At 44.6% G+C, this 18,071-nt stretch overlaps 1 protein-coding gene across 5 annotated transcripts in view; it reads right to left on the reverse strand.

Annotated features, from left to right (window-relative positions):
• Window positions 1-3,929: 3,929 nt before the first annotated feature.
• The window catches only part of Tsc22d3 (TSC22 domain family, member 3), a 59,975-nt gene continuing 45,833 nt past the window's right edge, over window positions 3,930-18,071 (reverse strand). For 4 of the 5 annotated variants that reach the window (NM_001400982.1, XM_087600863.1, NM_001400983.1 and 1 more), the window contains exons 3-4: window positions 6,491-6,542; window positions 3,930-5,498 (exon numbers count right to left, since the gene is read on the reverse strand). In NM_001400982.1, the coding sequence (NP_001387911.1) occupies window positions 5,268-5,498; window positions 6,491-6,542 (283 nt within the window). In that variant the 3' untranslated portion in view covers window positions 3,930-5,267. Of the gene's footprint in view, window positions 5,499-6,490; window positions 6,543-7,228; window positions 7,555-18,071 lie in introns of those variants that run through there. The other variant, NM_031345.2, reaches the window with a different exon arrangement.

Here is an 18,071-nt window from a genome sequence, read left to right on the forward strand (position 1 = left end):
GATCCTTTTGCTCCTAGGCCATGCTAACTTTTCACTTGGTAGAGCCTCAAAGTTTTCCACAGTGGAGACTCACCAGCGACATGGACTTGTGAGAGATGTAGGCTCTGTAGCCTCCCTGAGTGGAGTGCAATCGGCATTTGGAACTTTGGAACTTCCGGGGAGTCCTGAGGGGTTGGCTTACAGATCACACTTGAGAAATCCTTTTCTTTCCTGGCTTCTGTTCTCAGCCTTCCCTGGGCTGGCCCTTATCACCTCACACCTGGAGTATAACGGCAGCAGGCCTACCCTTAGCCTTTCCCTGTTCCAGCCTCCAGAGCTGCCAGACTCCATCGTCTACAACTAATTCTTGGCTCACATAATTTCCCTACTCGGAACCTTTCCTGAGACCTCTTAGATAGATGCTATCTAAAAGCATTTGGCTTGGGGCCAGCCGAGCCAGTTTCCCACCTTCCCCTTTCCTTCTTCTCTGTTCACTTCCATCCTTCCCCAACTGCCAGAGTCCAGTTCCAGTGGGGTTCAGATTCCCAAGTGATGGGTGATATTGATATTCTGGAGTTTTGTCAGGCAACAGTGATCACCATGAGGTCCACACCACCCAGCTTACTGATTTTTTTTTTAATGGTAGCTTCTGCTAGTTTGGCTGGTGTCCTCTCCTTCCCACCTCTCTGAGTTATACCTACCATCCATTGGATTGGGAAGCATTACACTACAAGGGAGAAATTAAGAAAACCATTGAAGTCCTTTATCCTATTTCTTCAGGCATCCGTCCAAGCTTGGCCTTGGACTAGCTATATGACTTTGGCCAAGGGGCCTAACTTCTCTGTAACTCACATAGTGTTCTCATTTTCTCATTGGTAACATGAGAACATTTATTATTGGTGGGTTTGCAGCTAGAGATTAAACCCAGGGCCTTCCTTATTTGTACGAGGTATGCTTTCTACCACTGAGCACACTATCCCTAAACAGGGCTCTTAAAGGGGGTTGGAGGTTTAGCTCAGTGGTAGAGTGCTTGCCAGGTAGAGCGCTTGCCTAGCAAGCACTAAGGCCCAGGGTTTGGTCCTTAGCTCCTGGAAGAAAAAACAAACAAACAAACAAAAAACCCCTAGGTGGCGCATTAACAGGGATTTTTTTTTTCTTTTCTTTTTTTCAGAGCTGGGGACCGAACCCAGGGCCTTGCGCTTGCTAGGCAAGCGCTCTACCACTGAGCTAAATCCCCAACCCCATTAACAGGGATCTTAATAGGACATACCTCAGAGGTTTGGGGAGATTTTAGTGGTATGTGATATAAAAGTTCAGTGTCCCGGCCTGAGTGGGTTTCTCTGCACACCTGCCCAGGGACTGAGCTGTCTCTGTCCTTGGCCCATCAATTTCTAGCCTAAGAGGAGAAGGCAAGGGTTTCCTGAATAAGTAGGATGATGTTCAAAACACCACAGGAGCTGGGGGGCTCTGCACTTTCTTCCTTGTGTGCTTTTCTCTTGTCTTTCAGCTCAACCTAGCTAGTTAACATGTGCATTACTGCTTTAGTATTCAAAGGATGTTTCCAGCTTTCAGGGCAAATACAAGCAATTCTTTTAAAAGCCACATTAAATTAAATACTTTTGTTCTTTCTCTCTCATCCTCTCCTTTTCCCTCTTCCTCTCAGTAAAGAATAAAGCTTCAACTACTATGGACCTGAGGGGTTCTCAGAGTATTTTTGACATTGGGGGTTGGTGGCCTGCTGTCTCCCGAGACTCATGGGAACTCTGGGAGCTGCACGGAGCTCTCGGGCTCCCAGTGTTCTTGTCTGTTTAATGGAACTAATCTGTAACTGTCTTTTTGTAAGGGCAGGAAACACAGCGCTTTGCCTTCTTCAGTAGGGTTACAGAGCAGTGCTTTTGTGATCCCTTTGGTTATGTCAGTAGGACTGCCAGGAGGAGACTAGATGAGATAGTAGATCATAGGTCACCCGGCAAGGTGGCATGCCCAGAAAGATTACTGCTGCAGCTTTCATTGTTTTGTTTTTTTTCCCCTTGTATCTGGGTCTGATTCGACCAGCTGAGCCAGATCTTGAAAAGCCATGAAAGTCTACGGACAATATGTTTTTCTGCCTTTCTCCACCATAGCAGGTTTTCTGTGGAGCAACAATAACAAATAACAAAGAGCTGCTCCTGTGTGAATAGCGAACCGCTAAAGTTCCTCTTATCTAGTCTAGTAACTGCTGTGGCCTCAGAGGTTGCAGTGTTTGTCTCTGTTTAGGTGCGGTTGCCTAGGGAACAAAGTTGTTCTCTTTACCACTAAGTGACTGTGGGACAAGTTTTTTTCCCCTTTCTTGTACAGAAAGTGCTTGTTGACCAGAGGGTCTGATAGGATATTTTCTGCCCCTCCACCCTCAGACCTCTTACTCTCTTCATACCCCCTCCCCTTTTTGAGACAAGGTCTCATGTAGTCCAGGCTGTCCTCTGAACTTCTCTTCTTGCCTCCCCCTCTCAGGTGCTGAAATTATAACAGATGTACCCCCACTCGCTAATACCACTTGTGCCCCACCTCCAATCATGTGGCACTATGGACCAAACCTTCCTTTGCTATTTTTCAGCTTCACACAGGGGTGTGAAGTCTATAGTTGTCCTGAATAGTCCAAAAATCCTTCAGCTCGCTTTAAAGGTAAAGCTAGAGGGCTTGGGAATGAGGATTAAGAAGCCAGGTCAGATGAGGGATGGCTGCTTGGGGGCTGACCCAGAGTGGCTGATCTATGACAGAACCTATGCATTCTGTGCACCCTGACCAAACTGACAGGTGTACACAATGAATTTGACATCCCGATTAGCATGATCAAAATAAGGTAGGGAAATTGGGGCTCAGGTGGCCAGCAAGCAGAGGTATTTAAGGTTAAAAGGTTTTGACAATTGGAAAAGGCCAATAAGTGTGAATCTGCTGGAGAAAGCAGCAATCATTTTGAATTAGTTTGGATAGTCATTGGGCCAAGTCATCTTGGTCACTTTGAGGATCATGGTTTAAGAACGAGTTCTGTTCAACTGCATGTGTCCAAATGATAGCTGTGTGTTCTACAGGAAGCACAGATGAAGTGAAATAATTGACATGGGATGAGATCCTTGGGAACATGTGAGGTTCAGAAGTGGCCTACTGTAGTATATGTCCATTTGAGAGTCTGTCAGAAGAGATACTAATGTTCATTAATTGGTCAGACAAAGTGCATTTAAATGCAGACAGGGAAGATGGTAGTAAGTCGTCCTTAAGAGGTGCAGAGGGAAGCTGGAATAGACTTTGCCCACACAGCTGGTCAGAGAATTCCAAGGACTGATGGAGAAGCAGGCATTGAGGCTTATCTTTTAAGGGTGGGTCTGGGAAAGCAGACTGGAAGAATGTAGCTTTTCCACCTCACACTATCTCCCTTTTCCCACCAAAACACTTTCTTTGTCAAGCTCAAGAGCTCCAAGTGGATTATTAAAATGCAGTTTGTGCTGACCCTTTCAGAAGCAGGAAGAGACAGGCCCACCTGTATTAACTTGGTTCCTCTCTGTTCTGTCACAAGTATGCCCTGCCTGTTTCTTTGGAGCATTCTTGGGGGGTATCTTTTTCAAATTTCCCCTCAAGTTAAAGTTAGGTGTTAATAGTCATTCATTCTGTAGCTTTCTTATAAAAGAGCAGGATGGAGTAGGAAGGCTGCCAGGTTGAGGCCAAGTTTTTGTAAGAACGGTGTGACTCTGGACAGTTACTTAAACTTGCTGAGTCTCTGCTTCCTTTATTGGGGCAGGGAGGCAGAGGAGCACAAGCATGTTCTTCATGTAGGGACCATATGAACGACAAAGCATCGTGAATGTAGCACAGGTCTGGCCTTATCAGGTAGCCAACAGAGATTGGATCGACTAGAAAAGAGCCTGCTTCTTTCTACCAGGTGCTCATCCGCCTCAGTTATACAGTCAGACATCAAGTTGATTTTTTGAAAAAAAGAGCAAAGTTTATTGAAATTTCAAGCTACATCTGAAAAATCAAAATCCAAATCCTGGAGACATACAGCAGGATAAGGTGTCAGAAAGTGGAAAGTGTTCACTGTCACAGAACCTTCTTTCACAAGCTTCCTGGGTGCATTTTCCAGGCCCCGAAGGGATCAAAACTATTTACTCTTCTTGTCTACCACAGGACTCCATCCTTTGACTAATCCCAAAGTTTCCCACAAGAACTTAAAAAAAAAAGAAAAGAAAAAACAAACAAAAACAAACGAAAACAAAACAAAAAAAAAAACGACCTAAAGCTTAAACAAAAATGTGAAGTCCAAACTGATCTTCTCTCAACCCCATTCTATGTAGTCAGCACCAATGAATGGTGGGTTTGGCATTCAAAAGGACTTCATGTCTTCAGTGGACAGATTGGGGAGGGCTGCAGCAGCAAGGCATCTGTGGCCGCATGGTGAGGCTGGTCTCCCTCTCCCTCCCTTATATCTCGAGTCTTATTTAATCTAAAGGACAAACTGGATCAATTTGGTAAATTAGCACAGTCAAAAACTTAGCTTTAAGAGATAAGAGACCAGTCAGTACTCCCAAAGCTGGTTAGGCCCTTCAACATGTATGTGTATGTGTATATGTATACATCACTACACTAATATATAGTTCTAGCCCTATGGGTATATATATATACGCATTTATGGCTATATAGAAAAACTATGCCAATACTAACCAAACAGAACTTTATAAGCAGTCATCCCAAAGCTGTAATCCCACACTGGGCTGTGCACAAAGCCATGCATTATACAATATTAACCAACAGAAGGCTGATTTGGCTCAATCTCTCCCATCTCTGTCCCCGTCTGGAAGACAGAGGAGAAGAGAGAGGTTGCTTCTGCTTAAAACACAAGTGGCTTCTTCATAGGAACAGTCGTTGTCAGGTGAAGCTGTGGAAGATGTCCATGGAAATGAAAACAGACCCCTTATACTTTCTGGAGCATATTGGCATTCCATCTCAAAACTACTTTCTCCTTGGCCAGCTGGAACTAAGTTGCCCAGACCCTGGGAGCCCCCAGGGCCCGGTGGCACGACAAGCTCACTGGCTTGGGGTTACTAGGCCCCGTGCAACTCAGTCTCCAAACCTGCTCTTTGTCAGGGGTCTGTCACTGGAGTGGACCCAGATGGGCATGTCCTTGGGACATCTCTTGGCACCAGCTATGTTAGGTGTAAAGTTCTCCACATGAGATGACGCTTGGGGAGCCAAAAAACAAACTGGAAAGAACTAGGTAGAACAAGTTGTGGCTCTGCCCACCCTAAGGACAGAGCCACTTACACCGCAGAACCGCCAGGGGCTTCTGGGGTTTCTGGGGCTTCAGGAGCTGGCTCTTCGGGGCTCAGCCGGGACTGGAACTTCTCCAGCTGCTCTGGGCTCGCCAGCGTCTTCAGGAGGGTATTCTCACGCTCCAGCTGCGAGTTCTTCTCAACCAGCTCACGAATCTGCTCCTTTAGGACCTCCACCTCCTCTCTCACAGCATACATCAAATGATTCTTCACTAGATCCTGCCAAGGAACAAAGCTATTCGTTAGCCATCACAGCCCGTCTGCAGCACTGTCCCCATGCTATCAGGCTGCTGCACTGGCCTTTATGCCACCATCACGCAGCCTTCCTACAATATATCATGCCTGAAGCTCAATTCTGCACACCCTCTTCTCCAAATCACTTAAAACTCGTCCAGGAGAGTTGGCAGGATTTGTGTCATACCAGGGTTGGGAGCTCAGTTTTGTTCCAGGCAGGTTCCCTCAAAATTGTTAATGTCTTTCAATTCTGACTAGGGTAAGGACTCTCAGTTTGCCGTGGTGCTGGCACAAATCTGGGGTAAGCCTATAGTGCACCCCCATATTGTTGGTCTGCTTTACAAATATTCTCCAAGAATATGAAATTGTTTTCGCATTTCCTCCTCTGCACATAACCCAGTACACAGAGTTACAGCTTGTCTTGCAGACTCAGACAGGACACAGGAACCTCGTTCTGGGGAGGGACAGAGCTCATTATACCCTTTGAATCTACTGACGGATAGGAAACTGTGACATTACTGAAACAAGCCTCAAGGTTCTGTAGCATCTTTGCTGCTTGGTGGAGTATAACCTCTACCTAGTCAGAACCAGGCCAGCAAAGGGTGGGGTGCTTTGCTTTTTGTTTCCTCCCAACTCCTGATCCTAGCCCAGGTTCTGCAGAGGCACTGCAGTGCAACTGCATCCAATGAGCTCTGCCCCTGCCAACTGCAGGAGGCAGACAAATTCAAGAGTCATAGCTCTCCCTTTGCACCATTCAGGAGGGAGCCAGAAGCAGCTGTAAAGCCCTGGGATGGTGGAGTGAAAAGGGAGTATCCTACTAATTGTACTTTAAGGTTTCCAATGAGGATGGGAAGCTAGCAGTTATTTTCCTTAGGATCCTGGCTAAACACTTCTGCATCCATGCCCTTAGACCTGTCCAGAGTTACATAAGCTGCAGCTAAGTCCGAGGGCAGCAATGGCGCAGTGATGCTACTCACCATGGCCTGCTCAATCTTGTTGTCTAGGGCCACCACGCTGGCTCCAGAGGCACTGGAAAGACAAAACAAAAAAAAAAAAAAAACATAGCCACCCATTAGTCCACCACTCTAAGCACACAAGACAGCTGTGGCCGAAGTCCTCCATCTGCCTACCGCCTTCCTCTCTTCTGCCTCCGTGGCCTGAAGTCCAGGCATTTTAGTTTTTAGTCCCTTTCTAGCCCCTGCAGGAAGCTGCACTTTCCCCAACCCCCATAAGCCTTGTGTGGGCTCCGCCCTGACTTCCAATGGATTGGAGCCTCGCGGTTTCTGGGGCTCCCCGGCTTGAGCGGCCTGCTTTTGGGCGATTTGCAAACAATGGAGTGCGCGCCCAAGGGAAGTCCCTACTGTGGGCCCCAAAGGTCCAGGCAAACCTACCGAACTCCGAACCTAGCTAGGAATTCCTTCTCAATTCAGAAGCTTCTGGCCTTCTTCCTGCCCCAGCCTTGACTAGCTCAGCGGCCCTCTGCCTTCCCGGGTGCAGCTACTGTTTTTCACCACGCAGCAGCCGCAGGGACGCTCCGCCGGCGGATCCCGGCGCGGAGGTGACCCCCCTTCCTGCGTCCCCTACCCCCGCCCCTTCCCAGGATGCTACACCGCGGGGAACAGGGACCAGCTAGCTAGCTCTGAGATCCACCTCTGAGCCCAGCTCCCGCAGGCTCCCTGGCTCACTTCAGCGCGCGAGTTAAGGCCAGTGGTTACCTGTTATCCAGTTTAACGGAAACCACATCCCCTCCAAGCAGAGAAGAGAAGAAGGAGATGGAGAAATTGTGCAGTTGATAGACCGCCACCTCCATGGGCGTCTGATACATTTCGGTGTTCATGATTCGGGTTGCCGGGGAGCTGTGGTTGGTTTGAGTGGCTGCTGGCGCGCTGCTACAGGATAGGCTCTGACGCCGCAGTCAAGCCCTGGAGCTAGGAGTAGGCTGCAGTGCAGACCCTGAGCCAGGCAGGCACTTTCAAGCTGGAGTTGAAAGGAAGTGGCTCCAGGGGTGTCACCTAGTATGTCACAACTCCACAGCCGCCAGTCCAACCCAGACTCAGAGATAATTTCGGCTCCTGCTTCTTTATATAGGAGGAGCCAGCTGCGTCACATGGCGTCAGGGGCCATGCAAATAAGTCCTGTACTGGGCTTTGTGGCCCAGTTAAACCACATCCCCTCCCTGAACCTTAGTCAGGGACTGTAAACAGTTCAGCACTTTCTTGTGCCAATTGGCATTTCCAAAGAGGACTTTGGAGGCTGGTAAAAGGCAAACCAGAGCCGATTTCTAGAGAAAGAAGAAATGCTCTAACAGGAGGTAGAAAGCATTCAGCAGAGGGCGATACTGCATTTAAAAGCTCTTTGGGTGCCAGTCAGCAAGCTCTAACTGGCTCTGTGGTGCTCTCCAGTCACACTCTGAATGCCTACTCCCACTATTCTTCACTTCCTCCAGCCGACTAACCCCTCAGTCAATTTCTTTCTTTGGAAACAGATTTTTCCATGTGCACGTTCACTCACTGAGAAACGCATCTGTCTCCTTACCTAGCCAGATGCTTACCCAGACTGGTCCAAATTCTGGAACCCACTCAACCCATCTCTTCCTTGAAAAGTACAGGTATGGGAATAATAGGTGGTCTGCATGTGATATGGGATGGACGCATAGTAGGAAGCAGTAGGTGGAAGAAAGAGGATATTGAAAGCTGACAGGGTACTGGAGTTAGCAATGGAGTGGCAACAGAGACTGCTCCCTGTCTCCTTGATCTCTCTATCCTATGCTGCAAAGAAATGCATTCAACACCATTACCTGAGCGCTCTGCCCTTATTTATTTTTATCTCCTGAGTATGGATCTTTTGCTGGTATGAATGACTGTGCACCATATGAGTGCCTTGTTAGATTCTCTGGAACTGGAGTTACAGAAGGTTGTGAGCTAATCTCGCAGCCATCGACCCAGTCCTCTGGGAGAACAGCCAGTGCTCTTGCTGCTGAGCCACTTCTCCAGCCCTTCCTCCCCTCTTTCCCTCCTTTCTTTCTAGACAGGGTCTGTCTATATAGCTCAGGCTGGCCTCTGACCACACAAGAGACTAAATGCTGGGATTATAGCTATACAGCAACATGACTGGACTAATTTTTAAAAGCAAAATTGTTAGTTTTTATAAAGAGCAAGCTGAAAAGAAAACTACAATCCAAAGTGACACATAAACTGCGCCTCAGGAAAATCCTTTCCTGTGATGATGTAACAGTGTAAACAGGAGCCCGAAGAAAGCAAGATTTAGGATCTCTCCAAGTGTTCCCAAAATGAAAACCCTGAAGTATCGACACCAAGAGGGACATGCCTCCCAGGAATCTCAAAGTGCTGATAACAGTTCTGTCTACATGTGCAGACTTCCTGATTTTCTTTTAACTTTTGGTTCCTTATTCCTATAAAATATGAAATAATGAAAAATACAGAGAATCCAAAGAGAAACTCCATCCCAGGGGGAAAATTTCCCAAACTATGAACAAATCCACTTATATTTACCAACATCTGTTTTTTCTAGAATATAAGCAAACTAAGATGGTATGTTATAGACCTATGTGTCTAATAGTAATGTGTTCAACTATACATATACCATTGAAGAGTAGTTAATGATGCCATAAGGATACAAGGTTACTGTTGTCTAATAAAAATTACATGTTTGCATTAAAGTACAGTTTCATCGTTTTGGCGTAAAAAAGAAAAGAAGGAAGGAAGGAATGAAAAAGAAGGTGGCATCTGAGCCTTGAGGTTCTTTCCTCCAGCTCCTTCCTAGGAAGGGCCACCTGGTGGACAAAATCTGAACTGCAAACATAAGAAACAGCATGGGCAGAGAAAGGACTAAGTGATGCAATAACCAATACTGTTTACACCAACCAACCCAGAACGAGAGGAACATTAGGTTCCACCAACATATACAATAGTTTGCATGATGTTAAGGTAAGTACCCATAAATCAGTGCTCCACAAGTTATGGTCCAATGAAATATTCTAGTGCAATCAAGCTATTGGAAAAGTACTGGGACCTCTTATCAGCAAAGGAGGTAATTATTTGCTTCAGGTTATTTCTCTTAAACAGGTACCTGGTACTGACATCCTGGCCAAGGCCCCAGCCGAGCCCAATCTGAAGGCCTTGACCTCTTCTTGGCTTTTAGTACATTATGACTTAATAGTCACGGTTTTCAGCTATGAAATATGGCTCAGACTTTAACGGTAATATACTCAATTCTCACTGAAGTTGCAAAGAGATGAACAATAAACTCTCCAAGGAAACCTTTTGCATAAGCCCATTTCAGACCATTTTAAGTGGGAGATAATGCCAACCTCAGGACATTTAAAACTTCAGGCTCTTTGAACCTGGTATTTGCAACTAAGAGGTATACAGCAGGAAGAACAAAGTATAGATAGTATTTACAGGTCATCAGGAATGTTTTCTGAAGAGAGAAAAAAACCTTTTGCCAGGTGGTAGTGGCATACACCTTTAATTCCAGCACTTGGGAAGGAGGAGCGAGTGGTCTCGAAGTTTGAGGCCAGCCTGGTCTACAGAGTGAGTTCCAGGACAGCTAGCCAGGGCTAAGCAGAGAAACCATCTTGAAGAAAAAAAAGCCAACCCAACCCAACCAACCAACCAGCCCCTTTTTTAAATGAGCAGCTTAGCTGTTCTTGGTGTTCCCTGATCTATTATCTGCCCCCTGCCGCCTAGAGCTTTCTTGGTCTGAGTTGGTCTCTGAGTTGATTTTTTTTTTATTGCTTTGTTAATTTTTCTTAAACTACTGCTACTCCCCTCAAGATTCCAAGGGAGATGGTGGGAAGACAGTGGGAGGTAGGGATAAGACAGGTAGGCAGAGGCAAAATAACACCAGGAAAATGGGGTAAAGGACAGAAGTAAAATAATCATTTTGGCACAGATTCTGTCATTTGCAAACGGTGACAGAGAAACTTAGGTAGTTCGAGGAGAAAAGAGAAGGGAGGAAATAGGGATTGCCCACAAGACTGCACTGAATTGCTCCCTAATTAATTACACTTCAATTAAAAAATAATCTGAGTTTGAGACTCACTGACTGTAACAGTTACCATTAATAGCATACCAGCTATGAGTTGACATTGCGCTGGCTGTACCACAAACCCTGCACTACAGGCATGGTCACTACCATTTACAAATGAAGAAATTGAGGGTTTGGCTACCTTCCCCAAGATGGTGAATTACACTGCAGCCCAAATCTACTGACCTAGAAACTAAGTTTATTTTCTACTCTCCCAGCTATTGAATAATTGTGGGTCAAGAAGTGGGTTTACTGAAAAAAGAGGTTACAAACTTGGAGAAATGACTTGGAGGTGTCAGCTACAGGTAAGGAGGAAGAACGGGTGAAGAGAAAATGCCTCTAGGATGCCAGCAAACATCAGTGGTATACAAAGGTTCTAAGGCCAAGTTTAAGTTTTAAGCATAGCCAGCTCTTTTGAAATTTAGGGATGGGGAAAATATTCAAAGTGTCCCTAAGAGCTTTATAAGAGGGCCATGTTCATTCACATCAATTCAAAACACAGTTGTTGTGGAGTCCTCAAAATCATGTCAGTTTAAGAAACGGGAGCCACTAATCTAACTTGGTAGTTCTAGAAAGGAATGAATATATAGTTCCAGAGCTATACTATTCCAAATAAAGTATGTAGTCCTATACTAACAATTACAATTTAATCAAACCTTAAAGTTTTGGGCCCCTACTCACTGGCATCCTCAATTAAATCTCTATTTTTTCTTATTCTTGCTATTACCAAGTCTTTAAAATGAGGTCAGTAAGAAAACAAGCTTTGCTGGGCATTATGGTACATTTTAATCCCAAGAGGCAGGAGCAGAGGCAGGAAGGGTTCTGTGAGTTCAGGGCAGCCTGGTGAACAAAGTCAGAGCTACATAGCAAACCTTTGTCAAAGGAGAAGGAAGGAAGAAGGGAGGGAGGGAGAGAAGGAAGGAGCAAGCTTATACCAGAGGTTTTTTTTTTCTGAATAATCTACTATCCTGTAGATTCAGCCCACACTTAGACCAGTCTCTCTTCTTGTATATGCCCATAGTTCTGCTCTATGAAAAGTAGGCTTTATCTCAGTTTCCAAAGAATGACAGAATCCCAGGGTTAGATGAAGGAAAACAACTGACTTAGATGTCTCCATTCAAAGATTTTCTAGTCACAAGGACAAGAAAGATTGAAGGAGGGGAAAGAACCTAAATGGTTCACGTTCTTGTTAATTCTCAGCACACTAGAAAATTCCTCTGCTCAAAACAGTTGCACCAAACCTTGGAGTAGGGTGGGAGATTGCACAGCACTGTATGTTCATTATCTGCTCTAATACTTCTGAGAAAATCTTATCCTTGTGTCCTGCATAGATGGACTCCATAAAAGAACTAGTAACCCAAGGCTTCAACATCCTAGCAACATCAATACTGAGAAATATTTCTAAGCCTTTTATATCCCACAACTTATGAATACAACCTAGATATGGAGCCAGCATACAAGCAACACTTGCTGATGAGCTAGGCCCTTCACTGGCTTTCACTTTTAGCTCTAATCACAGTACTTTGCAAGGAAGCAGACATAACTGGCCATACCTCCCTCAGGGGTGACCTCCTAAAGGAGAGTGTTGTAGTGAGGACCGAACCAACTCACTTCATTTTTGGAGCCCCTGAAAGGTAGTGTACTGTTTGGGTTGGGAGAATGCAACCATATTCCCATTGCTCTGTACTACTTTAAAAGTCAAAGTCATCAGGACAAGAGCTCCTGCTACTTGGGGTTCCGACCATACACAGTAGATGGGTTACTGGGAAAAATCCTAGCAGCAGAAGTCTCACACTGGATTGAAGCATGCTGAAAAGGGGTGGAGAGCAGGCTGGGGTGGGTGTGGTAGGTTGGAGGAGGCAGTGAGGGGGAACATCTTACTTCCCTTTTTGTCACACTTAAAGCATTGTGTACCACATAGCCAGAAGGAAACTATTTATAGGAAAGTCTTCCGTATTTTCTACAGGGAATGTTCCACCCAAGGATTCAGCAATATTGCCAGCAAAACACAGGGTCCTATGTCAGGAGAGGCGGAAAAGGACATGATGCGAGAGGTGTGGGACCAACCACAAAACAAACACTGGGTTAGGAGCTAGAAAAAGGATATTGAGCGCCTAAGCATTAGTACAGTGTTAATGGGATGGGTCAAAAACCATCCCTCCCCATTTACTCTTCAACCACAACCCCCTCCTATCTGAGGCTCTATCTAGTTAGTTCTTATTACTTACTTGTCCCCTTTTCTGAAGAGGCTGGGAGAAAAAGGAGGCTGAAATGTCATGGTATAATCTGTCCTTGTTTCTTATCTTCTCTCTTCCCCTCTGGTTCCACTCCAATGTGGGAGACTATAGACAGGAAGGCAACTGCCACTTACATAGTTATTTTGATTCGATGGAAAAATCCCCAAAGTCCAGAAGGAGGGAAGCAAGAAGAAAAGACGGTGACAGAGAAAGTGCCCTGTTCTCTGTAGATCTTGTGAATTGCCTTGCATGGCCAGGGCTCAAGAGCCCTAACTTTGTTGGGCAGGAAAGTGGGGAGGATGTAGACGCAAATGCTGAAGGCAATGGTGTGGGGGAAGGGCAAGGAGAATCCTGCTAGAAAGATAGATACTCTCTTGGAGAAGCAGCTCTAGCAAATGATTTGGGGCACACCCTGGCACTGGATGATGGCAAAAGCAATGAATTGTGCCTTTCAGCTCTCTCCTGGACAGGGTCCCGAGTGAGCTTCACAAACAATCTTTGAGCGACACTAGGGATGGTAGGCAAAACTGAACTCCATTTTAAAAAGGCATTCTGCTCTCACAGAAGTAAAAACTGCTCTTGTCAAACCACCTTCATTACCCCAACTTTGATGGTTAACTTTTCGGGATGTCTTGTATTAAGTGTCAGCAAGACTAGAAATGTTGAAGATTTATTCAGGAATGCAGTTTAACCTCAGTGGATCTTAAATTTCATGAACCTTGTGTTAGTGTTTATGCCTGTCTCCTTTCCCTTGATGCCTTGGGGCTGGCACTATCAATCTCCACCAATATTGTAAGTCTTCTCCTTTTCCCCCTTACCAATAATCAATCTGTAAACTTCCTGAAAAAGGAAGTTTGTAAAATTAACCCAGTTAAAAGCAAACTAGGTAATACAAGATATACATTATGTTTCCTTCTAGAATATCTTAAGTTTGTGGCTATTTCAGAAGTTTTCCCTATTGTTAGACCATAGTGAAAGGTTTGTTTAAAGGGACAAACAAACAAACAAACAAACCAAACCAAAACAAAACAAACCAAACCAAACAAGAACAAGTGTTTGGCACAGGAGTGTAGCTTGAAGTTCATGGGAACCTTACCACTCCCATCTCTGGGTCTAAATTCACTCCATAGTGAGGGCTGAGTTTTTCTTATTTGCTTCCTGTCCTCTCTTTGGCCATTGCTTACCTAGAGCCTGTGAATATGAAGTTTCTGTAGGACCTATTTTTTTCTGACACTGTGGCTGATAGTGCCAAGAAGAGTTTGTAATCCAAGGCCAACAGAGAGTTCACCTCTCCTTGCCTTATGCTTGGCCTTTCTCCCTTGGCCAGCTCTCAGTCTTACTTCCATTCTATATGATTTATGAAGTTGGTAAGGGGGTTGTTTGAATCCCTACCCCCAGGGTGAGAGACTTGTTCACAAAGGCAAGTAACTGCTCTCTGAGAATCTTGGTCCACTGTAACCTTACAAGGACTGGGGAAAACAAGAGTATAATATGGCAGATAAGCATGTTTGTTTATCTGCTTCAGTTTATACAGGCCAAGGAGATGATGGCAGTGCCTTCTTCTTACCCACGTAACTCTGTGAAGGAATCCTGAGAGTCAAAATTCCAAATCATTTTTTCTAGCAGTTGCCAAGGTTACTTTGATTGGTACATCAAGGATGTGAGGCTAGTAAAAATGTTTAGGAGACAAAACCTAAGAGGACTCCGTTAGGATGCCAGAGCCAACAGACAAGAGGCTTAGTAACAAGGCAGAGGACTTTTGTCAGGGAGGCAGAGCTAGCAAGCAAGGAGTTGTGAAGAGGGCAGAGGGCAGAGGCTCCACTATGTGTCCCACAATTTAACAGATGATCTTTGAAGTGATACAAGTTCTCTCAGAAATATAAGGATGGTTAACAATGCCACCCTCTTTAGGGCTTTTGGCTCCTGAAGCCATAATAGGTTTCACATTGTGTTCAGTACAGCCCCCTTTATATCACAACAGCTATTCAACAACATTCACTTGAGGCGCCTCCTTGGGCTTCTTTTGTGGAACTCTACAACTTTGGCTATGCAGATTTCAAAGGGTCTAATCTGTCCTACCCTACTGTTGGGTTTCCTGGATGGTGAGGAGGTAGTCTAGATGGAGTAGGAGGCAGTGGTGGGAATACAGAGAATGTTTGGAAAGTAGGGGTACACTTCTCTTAAAACAGAAAGCAAGAAATAGAGCAAATTATTCTTTGGGCAGCACCCAACCCCACCCCCAACTATGGAAACTGTGCTGCTGGAGAACACTCAAAGGAGTAATGGGAGCACTTAAGGAAGGCCTCTCAAATGTTTTAAGAAACGATATAACTTTCATATTCATTCATTCATATTTCTCTCTCTCTCTCTCTCTCTCTCTCTCTCTCTCTCACACACACACACACACACACACACACACACACACACACACACACACTACACCACAAACACACCCCTTTCTGTATCTTTCACACAGGAAAAGGACATTCCTTCCACAGTATCCCTCTCCTCTTTTTCTGTTCTTTTTCTGCTGTTTCCAGCTTCCTTATGTCCTCAAAAAGGTAGTAAGATGACAAGATATGACAAGATGACAAATTCTAGAATTTGAATCAGTGTCAAAATGCATGGCCTTTATTCTGATATTCAGAGCTAGCTATGTGGTGTAGAAGTCACAGGTGACAGGATCTTAGAAGAAACTTGGAGTAGCATTCAGATGGTCACTAGAGAAACCATCTTTGAGCACTACACTCCGGGAACAGGAAATCCTTAGCACTGCCAGGACTAGTTTTCAAAGTTACATACATATAATGAAGTCTTTGAAATATAGGAGAAATAAAGACAGGTGCCATTTGCGCACAATAAATCATATGGGATGCCTAAGGAATGACTGTACAGGTTCTTACTGCGGACAGTTCTAATTAGGGCTAGTCCTGGCATAAGTAAGTGCCTTCTGTGACTGGTTACCTCTAAGTGTGATTTGAAGGCCAGAGGAAAAAATTTATCTTAGTTGTTTTCCAGACTTGCAACTGTGCTGCCTAAAGACGAACATTATTGTCATGAGTCTGGTTCTCAGTGATATCTTTTGGAGTTATACGTTGAGGAACTAGAAAAGTTCCTTACCAATGGAAATAAAACCCTAAAGATGTGCTGCATGCAACCACTAAGAGAAGTGCTTCAGTCTGAGGTAAATTATCGAAGTACTTTCTGTAGTCAGTGTGTGTAGTAAGAACACAATTTAGACTCACAGAAAGTAAATCTTCACAGTGGCTATGGAGGGGAAAAGTGATGGGCTACTGACTGCAGTGAGCTGCTCTAGCTGCTCTAGCTCTAACTAGTGAGACTTCTCAGGAGAAAGGGCAGGTTATTTGTTTTTAATGTGATTTCAATGCAATTCCTACACTGGTCTAAGGAACTGTTTCTAAGGGGTGCTGATAAAGAATGCACATATCTTATCAGAAACAAAGAGAAGCACAAAGCACACATATAACCACTTATGCAAATACCCCCTTCTCCAGCCTTTCACACAATCTGATTCCTAGAGATAAGCAGCCAGAGAGGGGCTTCATCTCCCTTTTGCCTTGTCAACTTCCTTATGACTCTCAGTAAGGTAATAAGGCCACAGTATGTGGCAATATAGCAAGACAGGGCACTTTAAATCAAGTCAGTGCTCAAATCATGGCCAGTTGCCTAATTTTCCATGTTTTCTACTCTTAGAAACTTCATCAGACCGAGCTATTATTAGAGGGATAATCCCAAACGTACTCCCCTCTTTTGTTGTTTTATGTCTTTTTCTAAAGGGGGTCAGGGGTGTTGAGACAGCTTCTTGATATACAGCCTTGACTGGAACTTGCCCATGTTGACCTTGAACTTGCAGAGATCATTCTGGTTCAGCTTTTTGAGTGCTGAGATTAGAGGTGTGTGCCACCATGGCCAACCTTCCTGAAGTACTTTGATTTATATCTAAATGTTGGAGAATTTTTGCCTCTTTGTTATGAGAAATAGATTCTAAGGCACTTCACAGCTCTTTTTGGGAATTATCAGCCCATGAAGCTGAGGTTGGAAATGGGGCATCACAATGGGGAAGAGCGAACTCAGGCCAGATATTAGGAGGAGTATGACTTTTTTGAACATCAGTCTAGTCAATGAATCAACTTTAACTCCATTTACAGAATGGACCTTCTCTACTGAAGGTCCATGTTTGCCATCTACCCAATCAAATGTGTTTCCTTTGTTGCTGAAGGGATATAACTCATTCCCCATCAGCAACTTGCTAGGGATGACTACAAAATAATAGTTGAGGACCCTTTGCTGCACACATGCCCATCCCTACCCTGATCCAAGGCTGAAACTTCCCACCTGTATCATCACTATCACCCTATGCTATTATTTATGAGCCTGTCCCTGGCCAGGAGGCTGCCCCCACTGTTCACCAAACTCTTTCCTCTCAAGGAGTAGAATGAGGGGAATTCATTGCTCTCTGTGATATGCATCTGATCTGTGACCTTTATTTGGGCACTGTATTTCATTTTTATTTTTATTTCTCACTGCTGTTTTTTGAGGCCTAGAAATAAGCAAAGGCTATGCTTTTCCCCAAGGCTTGGATTTCCTGGTTGCTTGCCAGCAACAGTGATCTTTTTAACCTTTTCTCTTCTGTTACTCCTTGAAACAGTATTGTGGGCGAGGCTTAAAACGAGAGATACTTGGGTTCGGTCCCCAGCTCCGAAAAAAAGAAAAGAAAAATGAGAGATACTTTGGGTCAAAAACCTTGAAAATCTTAGGACCAGCCTAAAATACCAGTTATTATGGTTTGAGTATGAAATTTCCCCAACAGACTCATGTGTTGAATGAATGTTTGGTACCCAACTGATAGCACTATTTCCGGAGGAAAAGGGGCATAACTGGAAAGAAGGAGGTCATGTTAGCCTGCCCTCTGAGGATTATACCCATTTCTCATCCATTTCTTTTATAGTTTCCTGTCCACCACTAGGTGAGTAGCCTCTGCGACATGCTCCTGCCACCATGTCGTTCTGACTAGCCATAGATTCAGAATCAAAAAACCAAACACTGTGGATTTGTAGTTGTTCTCAGGTATTTTGTGAGGTGTCAATGAAAAGTACTATTGTAACTAGCTCTCAGCCCTTCCTAACAACATGCATGCTAAGAAGTAAAGTCATCTCATCAAGTACAGAGTTCTTTTAAAGGCCACAAGAAGGCTGAATGGATATAGCACAGAAATGGACAATTCAAAATGCCACATAGATCTTTTTACATT

This window comes from Rattus norvegicus, chromosome X (assembly GCF_021556685.1).
Source record: "Rattus norvegicus strain SHRSP/BbbUtx chromosome X, alternate assembly SHRSP_T2T, whole genome shotgun sequence".
NCBI classification, from domain to species: Eukaryota; Metazoa; Chordata; class Mammalia; order Rodentia; family Muridae; genus Rattus; species Rattus norvegicus.